Source organism: Apis dorsata, unplaced genomic scaffold (genome assembly GCF_000469605.1).
Source record: "Apis dorsata unplaced genomic scaffold, Apis dorsata 1.3 scaffold_92, whole genome shotgun sequence".
In the NCBI taxonomy this organism is placed as follows: domain Eukaryota; kingdom Metazoa; phylum Arthropoda; class Insecta; order Hymenoptera; family Apidae; genus Apis; species Apis dorsata.
This window is the reverse complement of record NW_006263390.1, coordinates 750,660-765,618: the sequence shown is the minus strand read 5'-3', so window position 1 is coordinate 765,618 and position 14,959 is coordinate 750,660. Positions and strand designations below refer to the sequence as shown.

The 14,959-nt window shown below is 24.1% G+C and overlaps 4 protein-coding genes across 7 annotated transcripts; 3 read left to right on the top strand and 1 right to left on the bottom strand.

The window, feature by feature from the left end:
- Positions 1 to 1,097: 1,097 nt before the first annotated feature.
- LOC102673544 (serine/threonine-protein kinase Warts) lies at positions 1,098 to 6,888 on the bottom strand. 2 transcript variants are annotated; one of them, XM_006611718.2, is made up of 5 exons: positions 6,447 to 6,888; positions 5,556 to 5,876; positions 3,063 to 5,487; positions 2,694 to 2,971; positions 1,098 to 2,616 (listed from the first exon to the last, which is right to left on the bottom strand). In XM_006611718.2, the coding sequence occupies exons 2-5, from the start codon at positions 5,832 to 5,834 to the stop codon at positions 2,185 to 2,187; spliced, it is 3,414 nt and encodes a 1,137-aa protein (XP_006611781.1). In that variant the 5' UTR covers positions 5,835 to 5,876; positions 6,447 to 6,888; the 3' UTR covers positions 1,098 to 2,184. The 2 variants fall into 2 exon arrangements, with proteins under 2 accessions (XP_006611781.1, XP_006611780.1); XM_006611717.2 differs by having other exon boundaries at positions 5,556 to 5,907; positions 6,447 to 6,887.
- Positions 6,879 to 12,501, top strand: LOC102673321 (magnesium transporter NIPA2). Of its 2 annotated transcripts, XM_006611716.1 has the most exons (5): positions 6,879 to 6,894; positions 10,909 to 11,034; positions 11,106 to 11,228; positions 11,306 to 11,448; positions 11,608 to 12,501. In XM_006611716.1, the coding sequence occupies exons 2-5, from the start codon at positions 10,935 to 10,937 to the stop codon at positions 12,340 to 12,342; spliced, it is 1,101 nt and encodes a 366-aa protein (XP_006611779.1). In that variant the 5' UTR covers positions 6,879 to 6,894; positions 10,909 to 10,934; the 3' UTR covers positions 12,343 to 12,501. The 2 variants fall into 2 exon arrangements, with proteins under 2 accessions (XP_006611779.1, XP_006611778.1); XM_006611715.2 differs by lacking the exon at positions 6,879 to 6,894 and having other exon boundaries at positions 10,857 to 11,034.
- On the top strand, positions 8,775 to 10,597 carry LOC102673191 (protein fuzzy homolog). The gene is made up of 5 exons (XM_006611714.2): positions 8,775 to 8,852; positions 8,949 to 9,341; positions 9,400 to 9,597; positions 9,715 to 9,914; positions 10,012 to 10,597. Exons 1-5 carry the CDS (start codon positions 8,775 to 8,777, stop codon positions 10,367 to 10,369), a joined length of 1,227 nt encoding a protein of 408 aa, XP_006611777.1. The 3' UTR covers positions 10,370 to 10,597.
- A 1,044-nt stretch (positions 12,502 to 13,545) lies between the features above and the next one.
- Positions 13,546 to 14,377, top strand: LOC102675265 (protein cornichon). 2 transcript variants are annotated; one of them, XM_031508629.1, is made up of 4 exons: positions 13,546 to 13,673; positions 13,826 to 13,894; positions 13,993 to 14,249; positions 14,325 to 14,377. In XM_031508629.1, the coding sequence occupies exons 1-4, from the start codon at positions 13,593 to 13,595 to the stop codon at positions 14,347 to 14,349; spliced, it is 432 nt and encodes a 143-aa protein (XP_031364489.1). In that variant the 5' UTR covers positions 13,546 to 13,592; the 3' UTR covers positions 14,350 to 14,377. The 2 variants fall into 2 exon arrangements, with proteins under 2 accessions (XP_031364489.1, XP_006611884.2); XM_006611821.2 differs by lacking the exon at positions 14,325 to 14,377 and having other exon boundaries at positions 13,547 to 13,673; positions 13,993 to 14,253.
- Positions 14,378 to 14,959: the final 582 nt, after the last annotated feature.

Below are 14,959 nucleotides of genomic sequence, written 5' to 3'. Positions count from 1 at the left end.
GAGAGAGAGAGAGAGAGAGAGAGAGAAATTAGTTTTTAGAATATATAGAATTTTTAAAAATATAAGAATGCATAAGAAAAAAATATTAGAATGCATAGAATATTCAAAATTATTTTTAAGAAATAAAAAATATTAAAAATTTTTATTCTTTTTTAATTTATGATTAATTCTTCTTATTCATTTTTCTTTGCATTACGTACGATTCTTTTATACAATTCTCAAAATGAATAATAGTATGAAATACGTATATAAATATTTATCTCTTGTGACTGTTAATATAGGATTATTTATTATATACATATTATCATATATATTTATCATGTTTTATCATATTAATTTTTTCTTCTTACATGAAACTTATTTTTCCTTTAGTACATACAGCATACATTATTAAGTATTATAATTTAAAAATAATTATTTCATTTAATTTCAGAATTTGAAATAAAACATTTAATACGAAATAGATAAAAAACAAAATTATTTATGGATTTAAAAAAGTTTTAGATTAATCTTAGATAATAAATTTTTTTAGATTATAATTAATATTGCTATTATTTTATTTATTAATTTAATATTTCTACATTTATTAATTTTTATTTATTTATTTCAATTTCAATTAATTACAAAAGGAAAAAAAAAGTTTCTGTTTTCTATATGAATATATTATTAACAAGTTAATACATGCAAAAAAAGTTATTTTTACTTTACTTTGTATACAATACATATAATCAAACAATAATGCAGTATTTATTTCTTTGTCAATAGTTAAATATTTAATTTTTAATCGTTATAATAATTACTTTAAAATATTATTTTGAATTTAATTAATTAATTGATTTGTTGTGTATTTTTATGAATAACTTATTGAAACTAAATTATATTATCAAATTTGTAAATTGTTACATCTTTTTTAATTATTTCACAAAATATATATGAAATGGTAATAAATCAATAAAAATTTCTTAAGCTTAAAATTATTCAAAGAACACAAAAAATGACTGAGTAGGGAAAAAAAGAGAAAAAAAGAAGAGAAAAAGAAAGATATGATATTTGACCAATAACAGCTGCATAATATATGCAATGAACACATTACATTCACTCAAAAATTTATATAGTAACAGTTAATATTAATTATTTATATTTGTTATTATTAATCGTTCAATGTAAAAAAAAAAAAGAAGTTAAATAAGACCAATAGGTTCAAAATCGCATTATTCTAATTATTTGCAATATCACAGTACTTGCTGAAACATACAAATACACGTTTCCGATAGGTACAAGAGCCAATACCAAAATGGCAAGCACAATATTTTTTTTTCCAATAAACATAATATATATTATCTAGCCATCGATCGCTTTCTTTCTTTTTTCTTAATTTGTAATCATCACAAAAATTCGTAGTTATTATATTCAAAACATGATATATCTTATCAAAAATTAATTCCATATTTTTCTTCTAAAAATTTTTTTGTATTTTTTTTGTTTTTTATAATATTTTATAAAGAATTTAATAATTCCACTTCATATTCTTAAAATTTTTCACATTATATTATAATAAAAAAAAAATTTATAGAAATTATATTGCAAGAAAATGTGATAAATGCCCATAAATTTAAATTTTATAATTATAAATAATTTCATCTTCGAACTAATATCGTAGTTTTCAATTAAGAAAACTTGTTTTTTCAAAAAAGAGCGATTAACTCAACGATATTGCGAGTAAAACAAAAGAGAAAGAAAAAGAAATATAAAAGAACAGAAAAGAAAAAACAAATTAGAAAACAAATTAGAAAAAAAAAACGAGTATGATATGTTATCGAAATTAAGGAACAAACGCGAGGGTTTTTGTTTTACGACTAATCATTATTCTTTTCTTTTTCTTATGTAAAACAACGTAATGTATGCTACGTACATACATGGATTTATATGTACGCGCGCGCGCATATGTATTCATCCAATCTTCCCATATATGCACATGCACACGCACACGCATACGCGTGTACGCGCACGCATACATGATAACGATTTAAGAAAAATTTTTATAATTCATATTATCCTAACTATTTGTCGATCCAGAAGAAATTCTTTCGGATAATATTTACAAATATAATTTTTTTGTAATAAAACATACGAAAGATTCCATTATCATCGACTTGGCGAATACAAAAAATTCTAAAGCTATTGTCATACATAAACTGGACCTTGATTGTCATTATCGTCCAAACTTATTCGACTAGGATATGCAGGACCTCCACCATCGTCAAAGAAACGTCTAAAGGTAAATTCAAAGAAACCATGAAATGGTTTACCATTATCTAATAATTCATCGGATTTATTAGAATCGGACGATTCTGAATTTCGTAATTTATCAGGATCCACGGGATCAAAATTACTTGTATCCGTAGGATATTGTATCCGAGGTATGTGAGGAGCTACTTGCCGTCGTAGTCCCTTTTCAAAATCGATGTTCGCAAAAAATGGATGATTCTTTACTTCATCTGCGTTCTTACCTAACCGACGATCTGCACCAACACATAACTTTAATATTAAATCCATACCTTCTGCGGAAAGATTCGCTTGCTTAGGGATATGCAAAGTCGTTTCCCAATTGATTACCTGCGATACAATATATTTCAATACTGTGTACAAATTATATCATAATAAAGTAATAAATTAATAAGCATTAAACTTACTTTATATTGGGTTTCAGCTGGAGTATTAGCAAGAAATGGTGGAGAACCAACTAACATTTCATACAAAATCACACCAACACTCCACCAATCACACAATTGAGTGTATCCTGTCCTTTGTAGTACTTCTGGTGCAATATAATTTGGTGTTCCAACCAAGGAATGAGCTAAACATCTTTGATGTTCTCTATGTCTTCTACGTTCCAATGGTTTTAATTGGATACAACGACATTCATTATTCCAATCGTCAGCAGGATCCATTGAATCTTGTTTTCCATGTCCTGTTTTAATAACAACATCGGTATAATTGCGCATATATATATATATAATACATATATAGAACTTGAGAATAAATCAATCATGGACACATACCATTTTGTTGATAATATTTAGAATTATGAGTCCAACGAAATCCTGTACATAGACCAAAATCTGTTAATTTTATGTGTCCATCTCGATCAATTAAAATATTGTCTGGTTTAATGTCTCTATGAATAAAACCCATTTTATGAACACTTTCTACAGCGCACGTTAATTCAGCAATATAAAATCTTGCCAGAGGTTCCTTAAAAATGCCAAATTTGATCAACAATGACATCAAGTCTCCACCTGGTATATAATCCATTACAAAATATAAATTGTCCTTATCTTGAAAGGAATAATAAAGTTTTACAACCCATTCATTATCAGCTTCTGCTAATATATCTCTTTCAGCTTTAACATGAGCAACTTGATTACGATTTAACACATCTGCCTTTCTTAAAGTTTTCATAGCATAAAATTGATTGGTATCAAGTTTTCTAACAAGTGTTACTTCTCCAAAAGCGCCAACTCCAATTGGTTTGATTTTCGTAAACATGGATTTATCCATTTTTGCTCGTTTCAACCGGATATAATTCGATTCCTTTTGTGATAACATTTTTCTCATTTGACATTGAGCTTCCGCGCTAAGACCTATCTTAGCCATTTCTGTTTCTAATTGAAGCCGACGATATAATCGTTGTTTGTGAGATTTTAATACATTTTCAACGTGCTGTTCCATAAAAAATTTAAAAGCCTGTGGAGAATAATTGCGAACTTTACAATCTCTACGTTCTTCTTCTTTTTCTTTACTCATATGTTTACGTTCAGGTATCGGAGACTGATGTTTGATTTTGTAAGATGAAGGTGATGAACCAGCTCCTTTTGCTCCATTATCAGGTGAATGATTATTATTATTATTATTGTTATTATTATTACTATTGCCGCCATTGCTACTATTGCTATTATTATTGCTGTTGTTGACATTGTTACCAATGTTGTTATTAGTTCTTAAGGGTATGGACGTGGATGTTACCGGAGGTAAAGGTGGAGCTTCCGTAGGATGTTGACATCCATCTGCAGGTGAATATTTTCTTTGCAATGGAGGATGTAAAGCAACTGGAGATGATCTAAGGGTTGTATTATTGTCTATCGTTGATATGCAATTAGAATCTTCAGTAGTAGCTGTTCCATAGGGAGGAGGAGGTACTGGATGATGCATTCCTCGTTGTGCCGCTAATGCTTGCATCGTTGTCGCATAACTTGGTGGTTCTGTAGTGGGTACTCCTACAGAAACACCTACATTTATATTGTTCGTTGATGTTGTGCCAACACTATTCACTGGTGGATATGCAGGAGGTGGTGCTTGCGAAGACTGTTGTTGTTGCTGTTGTTGTTGTTGTTGCTGCGGTTGTGGCTGTTGTTGCTGTTGCTGCTTTTGTTGAATAGACGATGCATAAGATGGTGGAGGTGGTGGTGTGTTACTAGTAGTTGAAATTGGTTGTGGAGAAGTCGGTGCGATTGCAGTTTGTAACACAGGTTTTTGTACTTGTGTACTCTTAACAGATTGCATAATAATTGGTGGTTGTGTTTTTGCCTGTCGTGCACCCCAAGCTTGCAATGGAGTTGGTCTAGCCATAGATGCTTGTGTATTTGGTGATATAGCAGAAACGGTAATTGGACTTGGAGAACCGGCCGATGTTGGGCCAGAATAGATTCCAGAAGAAGGACTTTTGCGATAATCTTGCTGAGATTGTGTAGGACTTTGTCTATTTTGTATAGAGGCACTGTAAGATGGTGGTTGTACCGGACCAGTCGACGAGGAAGAAACAATGGGATATGGTGGTGGCGGTTCGACTTGAGTATTAGAATTGTTGTTGCCTGTTTGATAAATACTAAGAGCTTGCATTTGCTGAGAAAGTTGCTGTTGAACTTGCGGACCATTTTGAACAATCATGGGTTGGCGACAATTTGAATTATTATTAGAACTTGCTACTGGACTTGTACCTCTTTGTGGTAGATTAACTGATGTTGATATCGGACCAGTATTACCAGGTGTGGTAGGAGGAGGTCGCGTTGGAACCACCGGAGCAGGAGACATTCGCTTAAGCATTTGTTGCATATTAGTAGGTACATTTGGCTGATTATATGGAGCGTGAGGTGGTGGTGGTGGGGGTGGTGTAGAGCTACATCTAGGAGGTGGAGGAGGAGGTGGTTCTCGTTCTACAAAATTGCTTGGAGAGTATTGTCGGCTCAATTGCGGATGTGGGCTAAGTTCCGCCAGACGAGGACTATCGGATCGTGAACTTCCTGCTCCACTATCCAATGCAGGACTACCTCGTTGTAAACTCAATTCTCTTTCCAAACTAGGTTTTCTTATTAATTTGCTGTTAAGTTTGCCTAGACCATTTAGAGATTCTCCCTGAGCTTGCTTCAAGAATTCTATAGCCGCATCTAGACGCCAGCCAGCTAATTTCAACGCGCGCAATGCAATTTCCTGTATATATATAATATCAAATTTGAATAAATAATAATTAAGCTTAAAATCCATAATAATACACATACCTCTGAATATCCCATTGCTAATAGCTGAGCTAACAATTGTCGTTGATCAGATTTATCAAGAGTAGATCCAGAAGCTGTAGAGAGACCACTAAGTCCTGAAGCAGAACTAATGCCACTGGTCGTAGATAAAGTAGATATAGTACTAGCAGCACTAGAACCTACTTCGCCTGCACCTCCAATATTTGCAAAAGGTAGTAAAGAATTGCGAATTTCAGCTAAAGCCTTTTGATGATATCCAGAGCCACGAGTGCTCGATTTGCTAACCGTGGGTGGATTCATAGTGGCCCATGCTAGGCCTTCTCAGACCTAGCTTTAATCCGGCTGTGACATATATATATATATATACATACATCTAAAACATAATATCAAGTTATTTTCTTACAATATTGTAAAATTTCTATAATATTTTACTATCATATTTACTATAAAATATTTTTAATAATTATTTTCATATATTTCATTTGTAAAATTAATCAATTGATTAATTGTAATCATATAAATTGTACTATATAATATTCAAAAAATTCAATTAATATATTTTATGTATTTTTACATTGTCATTAATATTTTGGCATTATAAAAAATACAAAGATTAATTGAATATAAAAAATACGATATTCATTATTTGGTTAATTCACTATCGAAATATTTGTATTATATACATAATAAAATAATGTTAATATTAATAAATCACTAAATGTTAAGATATGTTATGTATTAAATTTTAAATAGTTTTTGTATCACTTTACTTTGTTTAATTATAATTTATATATAATAAATTTTATTTGAAAATTTAATTTCAATCATAGAATGCAAACAGCTTTATATATAATCTTATACACGATTTTTTACATCTTCGTACATAAAGATAAGATCCATCAAAAATCTAACCTATTCATTAGATGCGTGACGGATTGATCCAATAAGTTCTTTATACATAAAATGAGCTACAATAGCACACACTTTCTTTAGAAATCAGAAAACATTAGATAAGATTTTTCTTGAAATAAGTTTAACTGAAATAGCAATCAGGAGAGAACGACTTCAGAGCATATTCTATTCTCACGTTTCTACAAAATCCATGTGACAAGATTAATGTACACATAAATCTTCTAATTCACTATTTTCCCTTAAAAATAATTCTATAGTATTCTAATATACAGTCGTAATTACTTCAGCAACAACAAAGAAAGGTACAGCCGTAAATTACTAAAGTAACTGGCAGCCATTTTGAAGTGCCACATTCCTACACCGACTTGACACTCTTTTTCGTAATTTACGATATGCACCAAGTTCGTGCGCGAAAAAACAAATAGCACTTTGCAATTAATATAAAATATATTTAACAAATAATGTTTATTATTTAAGAAAATAAAATTTTATTCTGGAAAGCTATAATTAAAAAAAATAAAATATTTAAAAATTTATTTAACGTTTTAAAACTATCTCGTCCAACTAAATGTGAATGTCAACATTATATCAGTCGCTTCTTTTCTCTAACTTGAGAATTATTTCATATATATTTAATTAATATTTAAAAATATTTAAAAATTAAGACTAAAAAATTTTTCGTTTGTTTTTTTCAAATATTCTTCATATTTTTATAATGATTTTATGATTTTAATAATTAATTATACTTAAATAATGAGAAAATGTGAGTGAAAACTTTTTTTCATTCATATTTAAGTTTGCTTCGAAATTTATAATTAAAGAAATATTAAATTTCATACATTCATTTTATATAATTCAATTAAATAAATAAATAGATAATAGAAAACTGAAAAAAATGGAATTAATAAAATTATTTATATTACTTTATCCAATTATAATTTAAACATGTAAATGTAAAAATATATGTATATACATATTTTTTTAATATATATTATATATAATGAAATATATACGTATATATGTGTTACAATAAATAGGATTATATAAATATAATTGAATCTAAATAATAAGAAAGAAATAAAATTAACATATCAATTTTATATTCAAAACTAATCATAAAATAATTTTTTTAAACTATATATATTACTATAGATATATTAAAATTTTGATATATTATTCATATATTTATCTGAAATTTGAAGCAATTTTTAATATAATTACAATTTAATAATAATTTTATTAAATTATATATAACTGCAAATATTATATATAATTCATTATTTATTACTTTTAATATGCTATGTAATAATTATTATACTTTATCATTTTAAAATCAAATGCGGCGTTTAAATTTTGAAAGTTTACATTAGCTTTCTTATATTAAAATCAACATATAAAAATATAAATGTGTCGAATTAAAAAAATATAATAATTATCAATAAAATTTACTAATATAATTTATTCAGTATTTTCATTGGATATGTGTAATATATATATATTTTTTTGCTTCTGTATTAATATTTTTTGTATATTATATATAGTATGTATATAGTTATATATAAATGTATATAGTTATACATAAATAGATACAGACACATATGTGTACATATATCTTGTTTATTTGAAATAAAAAAAAAATATATATTTCTTAATTAATAAAATAATTAATAAAAATTTGTTTGAATAAAATGTTCATATAATTTGGCTTAAAATAAAATAATTTAAAATAAACAAATATGATTTCTTTTAAAAACTTTAGTTTTAAAATAGATATGACATTTTTATAAGGTCATTAACCATTATAATAATCGTATTCATTCCAATATCATATATATATATATATATATATATACGTGTATGCATTCCAATTAGCTTAAATTAATATTAATGTTGTTATAATCATGATATTAGTATAAGTTTACATGAGGAAATCTTGCTTTTCATTGTTTTCATATAATTATATGTTAATCAATATTGTGTTAATAGAAAATATTACATTGATAATTAATATAAATATAGCAAATAATTATAATTAGTAACAATTAATCAATATTTTACATTTCATTGTCGTGTAAAATCTATTAAATTTGAATTAAAAATAATATCAATATCATAATCATATTATATATCATAAAGTATAGAAATAAAATTTCACATAATTTTATGATATAATGGGATTATAAAATTAAAAATAATATTTAAAATTATAAATTAAATTTAGATAATAAAAAAAAATAATATTTTGTTTAATTCAAGAAATCAAAAAGTATATAAAGAAATAAAAGTGTATTAAGCATTTAACGTTTAAAATAAAAGAAAGCTATTATTATGGTAGCCCATGTTATGTGTTTAACCTCTACTGGAGGAATTCCTTTATTTTCTCGTCAAAAAGGAGAAGGAGATACGGTAATATTTATATGATTATAAATGAAAAAAAATGTAAATTATGTGATATTAATTTTAATTTCTTTTTTGCTAAAACTTATTTTAATAAAACTATAGATGACATTTTCAAAAATAGCATCTCTATATGGGATACATATGTTTCTTAAATCACAAAACATTAAACTTTTAAATACAAATTTACCCGATACTATGATAATGTGGAAAGAGTTTGAGCAAAGTATTACATTAATAGTTATTGCAAGTGGAACTACTAAATCTGTATTGGAAAAATTTCTTAATGCTGTTTTCGGTGCAATGATTTTATTTGTTGGTATTGAAGAATTAAAAAGTACAAAAAATATTGAAAAATTAAAGAAAGATATCCGTTTATGTAATCCAATTGTTGATAGTTTATTGGAATGTCTTGATGTTGGTGATGGAATTTGTTCAAAAACTGATATTATCAATATGACAGAATGTATAATGTGTCAAGAAAATAATTTATTTCAGGTAATTAAAATTTTTAAATTAAAAAGTTTTCTGTATGTTAAGTAATAATCTATTTAAGACATGCTTAGAGGGTTATATGGAATGTCTGGATTCTATATATGGATGCATTTTAATACATGGATGTTTAGCAGTAGCTACAGAAGGATGGTGGAATTTAAATCCCATTGAAAGGAAATTATTAATAACAGCTGTAAATACAGAAGATACTTATACCACAAGAGACATTCCAGTATTTTTACCTTATAAAAGTCCAAATGTGAGTATATTTGTTATTTTTAAAACAATTTTAATATAATATTTTTATTTTTTTAATTTAATTTTTTATTTTAAAAAATTACATCACATGATTTATCATAAGAGACCATATATATAGGTAGCTTTTAGATTAGTATCTATTACATTAGTCAATCAAGTTGAAGTATTAGCTTTATGTGGACCAAATCCAGATTTATCAGAGATTGAAAAACTTGCTGTACAATGTTGGAAGAATAGTATTGATGCTTTACGCAATGCAGAACAATGCTACCCACGAAATTTACCTTTATCTATAAATCTAGATACAGAAACGCTTGGGTAATAGAAATATTAATATCTAATATAAATAATTTCATTTAAAAAAATATATTATTAAAAATATTATAATATTCTTATTTTTTTTTTATGAATTTAGATTTCTTTTAACAAATTATAAAGCACAAAAATTTATTCTTGGTAAAAATATGCAATATGCAAAAAACAGAGTCAGTGGTTCTCACAGATTGGATATATTAAGAACATTTTATCATCAAGCTGTTGAAACTTATATATTATCTTCAGAATCTGAATATAATTCATCAGGTGATAATTGGAAATTTATGGGTGCAAAAGAAACTTATTTATGTTCAGAATATCATAAATGCTATGCAGTTAAAGATGGTGATCATATACTTTGTATTTTATGTACCTCCACAGTTCCTACTCATACAGTGAGAATGATTTGTCAAAAAATGTTAAAAGCATTACTTATTGATAAACAAGGATGTTGGTAAAAATTTAATGTCAATTTCTTTTTATAATACTCACTTTGTTATAATACACTTTTATTATTGTCATATTAACTGACTTTTATATTCTAATACTATTTTTATTATAAACAAATATTATAATAATAAATATTAAAATAGTAATAAATATTAAAAAAAATTAATAGAAATAAAGATATAATATGACAATTATTTGTAAAATAAATGAAATTAAATGTACTATATTAAGTATAAGATCATTTCTTGTTTAGTAATTTCAACTTTTCAATTTAATTATTCATTGCAATATATTTAGTATTCGATCATATTTGATGAATGCGCACGCGCTATTGATTTACTTGTACAATATGTGATCTTAAATGATATATAATATAGAGAACCTAACTATAACAATATTTGACGAAAAGTTTCGATAAAATATTACTTAAGTAATCGGTTGATACAGTAATTTTTACACAATTAGGATAAATTTAAAAATATTATGAAATATATATATTTTTTTATATTTTAATGAACAACTCATAAATTGACATTTTTAAACAATTAATATTAATAAAATTGATATTTAACGATGAGTAGTATAACAAAAATTGCATTTGAAGTACAATTGTATAATACAACAAATTTTTATATAGGGTTAGGCTTAGCAATTAGTTCTAGTATTTTTATAGGTTAGTTAATGTTACAATTTTAATTATATATTTATTTAAAATAAATATTATGTAGTATTATAATTATTTAGGAGCTAGTTTTATTATCAAAAAAAAAGCATTGATTCGACTTCAAAGACGCGGAGCACTACGAGCTTCATCTGGAGGATTTGGATATTTAAAAGAATGGATGTGGTGGACTGGTTTTTTATCAAGTATATAAAACAAAAAGTAATTATTTAATACTTCTATTTAAATATCTTTATTAAAAAAAGTATTATTTTTTTTAAAGTGGGAATAGGAGAAACAGCAAATTTTGCTGCTTATGCATTTGCACCAGCATCATTAGTAACCCCGTTAGGAGCCCTTAGTGTTTTAATATCTGCAATATTAGCATCAAAATATCTACATGAAAAACTTAATTTGCTAGGAAAGGTAACAATATAATATTATATGAGATATTATTATTTATAATTTTCATATATGAAAATTATAAATTATATATGATATGATTTTATTTTTATTTTTATGAATATATATATGATTTTTTTTTTATTTGAATAATTGATATATTTATATTTATTATTATTGCAGATTGGTTGCCTTTTATGTATCTTGGGTTCTACAGTTCTTATAATTCATTCTCCAAAGGAAGAAGAAATCAGTACATTAAATGAACTTTTAGATAAAGTTAAGGATCCAGGATACATTGTTTATATATTGACTGTGATAATATGTAGTATTTTAATTATTTTTTATTTTGGTCCTATATATGGAAAACAAAATATCATAGTATATATTTGTTTATGTTCATCTATTGGTTCATTGACTGTTACAAGTTGTAAAGGATTAGGATTAGCTTTGAAAGAAACTATTTTTGGATTTAGTAATGGATTTTCAAATTGGTTAACATGGGCTTTTTTATTTAGTGTTATACTTTGTGTTAGCATACAAATGAATTATTTAAATAGATCACTTGATTTATTTGAAACTACAATTGTTACACCTATTTATTATGTATTTTTCACAACATTAGTAATAATTGCATCTGCTATATTATTTAAGGAATGGGAAAATATGAGTGCTGAAGATATTTTAGGATCATCTTGTGGTTTCTTAACTATAATAATTGCAATATTTCTGTTAAATGCATTTAAAGAAATGGATATATCTTATGAAAATATTAGACGTATGTTACAGCCTAAACGAAAATTGTTCATAAATAGTAACAATCAATGGAATAACAGAGATGAGGAAAGATTAATAACTAGACTGGAAACAGAATTAAATCATACATATGGAGCTCAAGCTTTAACAAGAACTATATAATTCTATAAATATATAAAATATAAAAATATGAATAATTTTTGTATCAAATTCAATTTATGACTGTATAAATAACATAAATAACTGTGTAAATATATTTATTAGATAATGCATGCAAATATATTTATTAGATATTAAAATAAATCTAATTAATATTCATAATTCTAAATATCGAGTCTGTATAGCTCGAAAATCTTCATTGTGAAATCTAGAAATCTATATAATATATATAAATTTTTTTTCGAATTATTTTATTTTTATAATTTAAATTCAGAATATCTTGTTATCTACTATCTAAATTGAAGTTTCTATTTGTATATATAATATATAAATAAAATTTTCACTTTATATCTTTTTGTAATTCGAAATAATAACACAATCATAAATATAAAATACATAATCAAAATATATGATATATATATATCATAACCTATCAATAACCATTCGGTATTGTTTTTTTTTTTTTTTTTCAAATGTAAAAATATTGCTTAGATACTTTAAAATAAGAAAATTTTTGATTTTTCCTTTTCTTCCAATTCTTTTAATTGAAAAAAATATATTATATTATATTATATATAAAAATATTAAATTTTTATATATAAAATATAACCTTTCTTTTCTAAAATTCATAATTCGAGCATTTTTGTTTTATCCTTAAAATTCAAATTATTAATTCAATTATATTATTCTATAAATTTTAAATTATTTCATTATATAAATTTAATATTATTCGTAAATTTATTTTTCTTCATTTTATATTTATATATTTTTGATATAGTTTTGTCACTTATGGGTGAACAAGATAATAATATAATTAAAAACAAAAATATATTTTCTAATAATGTAAATCTTATAAATATAATATACGAAATATTTTGAAAAATTTTAAAATATTTTTTATCATAATAAAAGATTATATTATTATAAATAATAATATTTATTAAAATTTGTTTAATAATCTTAATTGATAATTCTGATCATAAAATTGCATTCTGTATTAATGAAATTGCATTAATTCAATTTATGAACAAAAATATATAAAAAAATATTCTACGATAATAACAAACCGATAACATTTTATCAAGAAATATTAACATTTTATTAAGAAAATAAGTTAGTATAATATAATAAATATTATAATATTACAAATAACTACATCATGTTTGTTTATTTATAATTCCATTCTTTGTTCATAAATCAATTTATGTATATTTATTAAATTAAATTAAATACTATCATATATATTTATTATAATGGCGTTCACTTTGATTGCTTTTTCATATATCGTAGCTTTAATTGTTGATGCATTTTTAATAATTTTTACAATATTTCACGTACGTGCCAAGCCAAGCCATAATGATTACTTTTAAAATAAAATAATAAATAAAAATATGTATATAATTGTTTTATATGAATTATTGTTAACCTTAGCATTATAGATATAAGGAATGAAAATGATTTTTGTTAAAAATATTATATTTTTCAGGTTGCTGCATTTGATGAATTAAAAACTGGCTATAAAAATTCCATTGAACAATGTAATAATTTAAATTCGGTAAGATTCTGAAATTAGTATTTTTATATAAATACTATTTATATGAAAATAATAATGATAAATTATAATTATAGTTAAATCATATATGTGTATTTTAGCTAATTATTCCAGAATATGGATTACATATTTTAATCAACATTTTATTTTTAAGTAGTGGACAGTGGCTTTCATTATTTCTAAATATTCCATTAATAATATATCACTTATGGCAATATTATCATAGACCTATTATGTCTAAACCAGGAATTTATGATCCAACTAATATAATGAATGTTCAAACTCTTAAAGTTCATCAAAGGGAAGGATGGAGTAAACTTACATTTTATCTTTTATTGTTTTTTTATTATTTATATGGGTAAGCTTTTGAAAATTTAAAAACATTTGTATAAAATTTTTATTAAAAAAAAAAATATCTGTTTCTTTTTTTCAGTATGATTATTTCATTAAGGAATTGATTGATTCATTATGAAAATTATCTTTTATTATGTTCTAAAAAATATTTATTTATAATATATTTTCAATATAATGTTTTGCTAATTAGTTTTTTTATTGTAAATATAAAAAATAATGTATAATTTATTAAAACAAATTATAACTTTTTGCAACTTTTTACAATTATTTTTTAAAAAATAAAATTTCATACTCAAATAATAAAAAAATTTTTTCTTGTCTTAATAATATAATTGGACCACTTCAATATATATTATATATACATTATATACATTACTATAATTTTTATTTGTTTATATATTAATGTAAAATATATAATTATATTTGAATAAATATATAATAATATATAATTAAAATTAATAATATATTAATATATAATATATAATAATATATTAAAAATAATATATAATATATAAAAATTCATATAAAAAATAATGTTTTTCTATATAAACATTAACGAATAATTATTACATTAACAAAATTATAAAATTAATTTAAATCTATAAATATGAATGTAAAATTAAATCATTAGAAAAGAAATACCTAACCTTAACTTATGATACATCTACAATGCTGCTCTCTATGTACAATAATGTTATACATTCATTCTAACCT

Bases quoted from the DNA above. Each gene is read 5' to 3' on its own strand.
- LOC102673544 (XM_006611718.2), bottom strand. From the start codon at position 5,834: ATGAATCCACCCACGGTTAGCAAATCGAGCACTCGTGGCTCTGGATAT. The intron at 2,972-3,062 runs GTATGTGTCCAT...TTATTAAAACAG, and splicing joins TAAATATTATCAACAAAATG to GACATGGAAAACAAGATTCA. The intron at 2,617-2,693 runs GTAAGTTTAATG...ATTGTATCGCAG, and splicing joins CAGCTGAAACCCAATATAAA to GTAATCAATTGGGAAACGAC.
- LOC102673191 (XM_006611714.2), top strand. From the start codon at position 8,775: ATGGTAGCCCATGTTATGTGTTTAACCTCTACTGGAGGAATTCCTTTA. The intron at 8,853-8,948 runs GTAATATTTATA...ATAAAACTATAG, and splicing joins AAAAAGGAGAAGGAGATACG to ATGACATTTTCAAAAATAGC. The intron at 9,342-9,399 runs GTAATTAAAATT...AATCTATTTAAG, and splicing joins AAGAAAATAATTTATTTCAG to ACATGCTTAGAGGGTTATAT.
- LOC102673321 (XM_006611716.1), top strand. From the start codon at position 10,935: ATGAGTAGTATAACAAAAATTGCATTTGAAGTACAATTGTATAATACA. The intron at 11,035-11,105 runs GTTAGTTAATGT...ATAATTATTTAG, and splicing joins TAGTTCTAGTATTTTTATAG to GAGCTAGTTTTATTATCAAA. The intron at 11,449-11,607 runs GTAACAATATAA...TTATTATTGCAG, and splicing joins AACTTAATTTGCTAGGAAAG to ATTGGTTGCCTTTTATGTAT.
- LOC102675265 (XM_031508629.1), top strand. From the start codon at position 13,593: ATGGCGTTCACTTTGATTGCTTTTTCATATATCGTAGCTTTAATTGTT. The intron at 13,895-13,992 runs GTAAGATTCTGA...TGTGTATTTTAG, and splicing joins AATGTAATAATTTAAATTCG to CTAATTATTCCAGAATATGG. The intron at 14,250-14,324 runs GTAAGCTTTTGA...TCTTTTTTTCAG, and splicing joins TTTTTTTATTATTTATATGG to TATGATTATTTCATTAAGGA.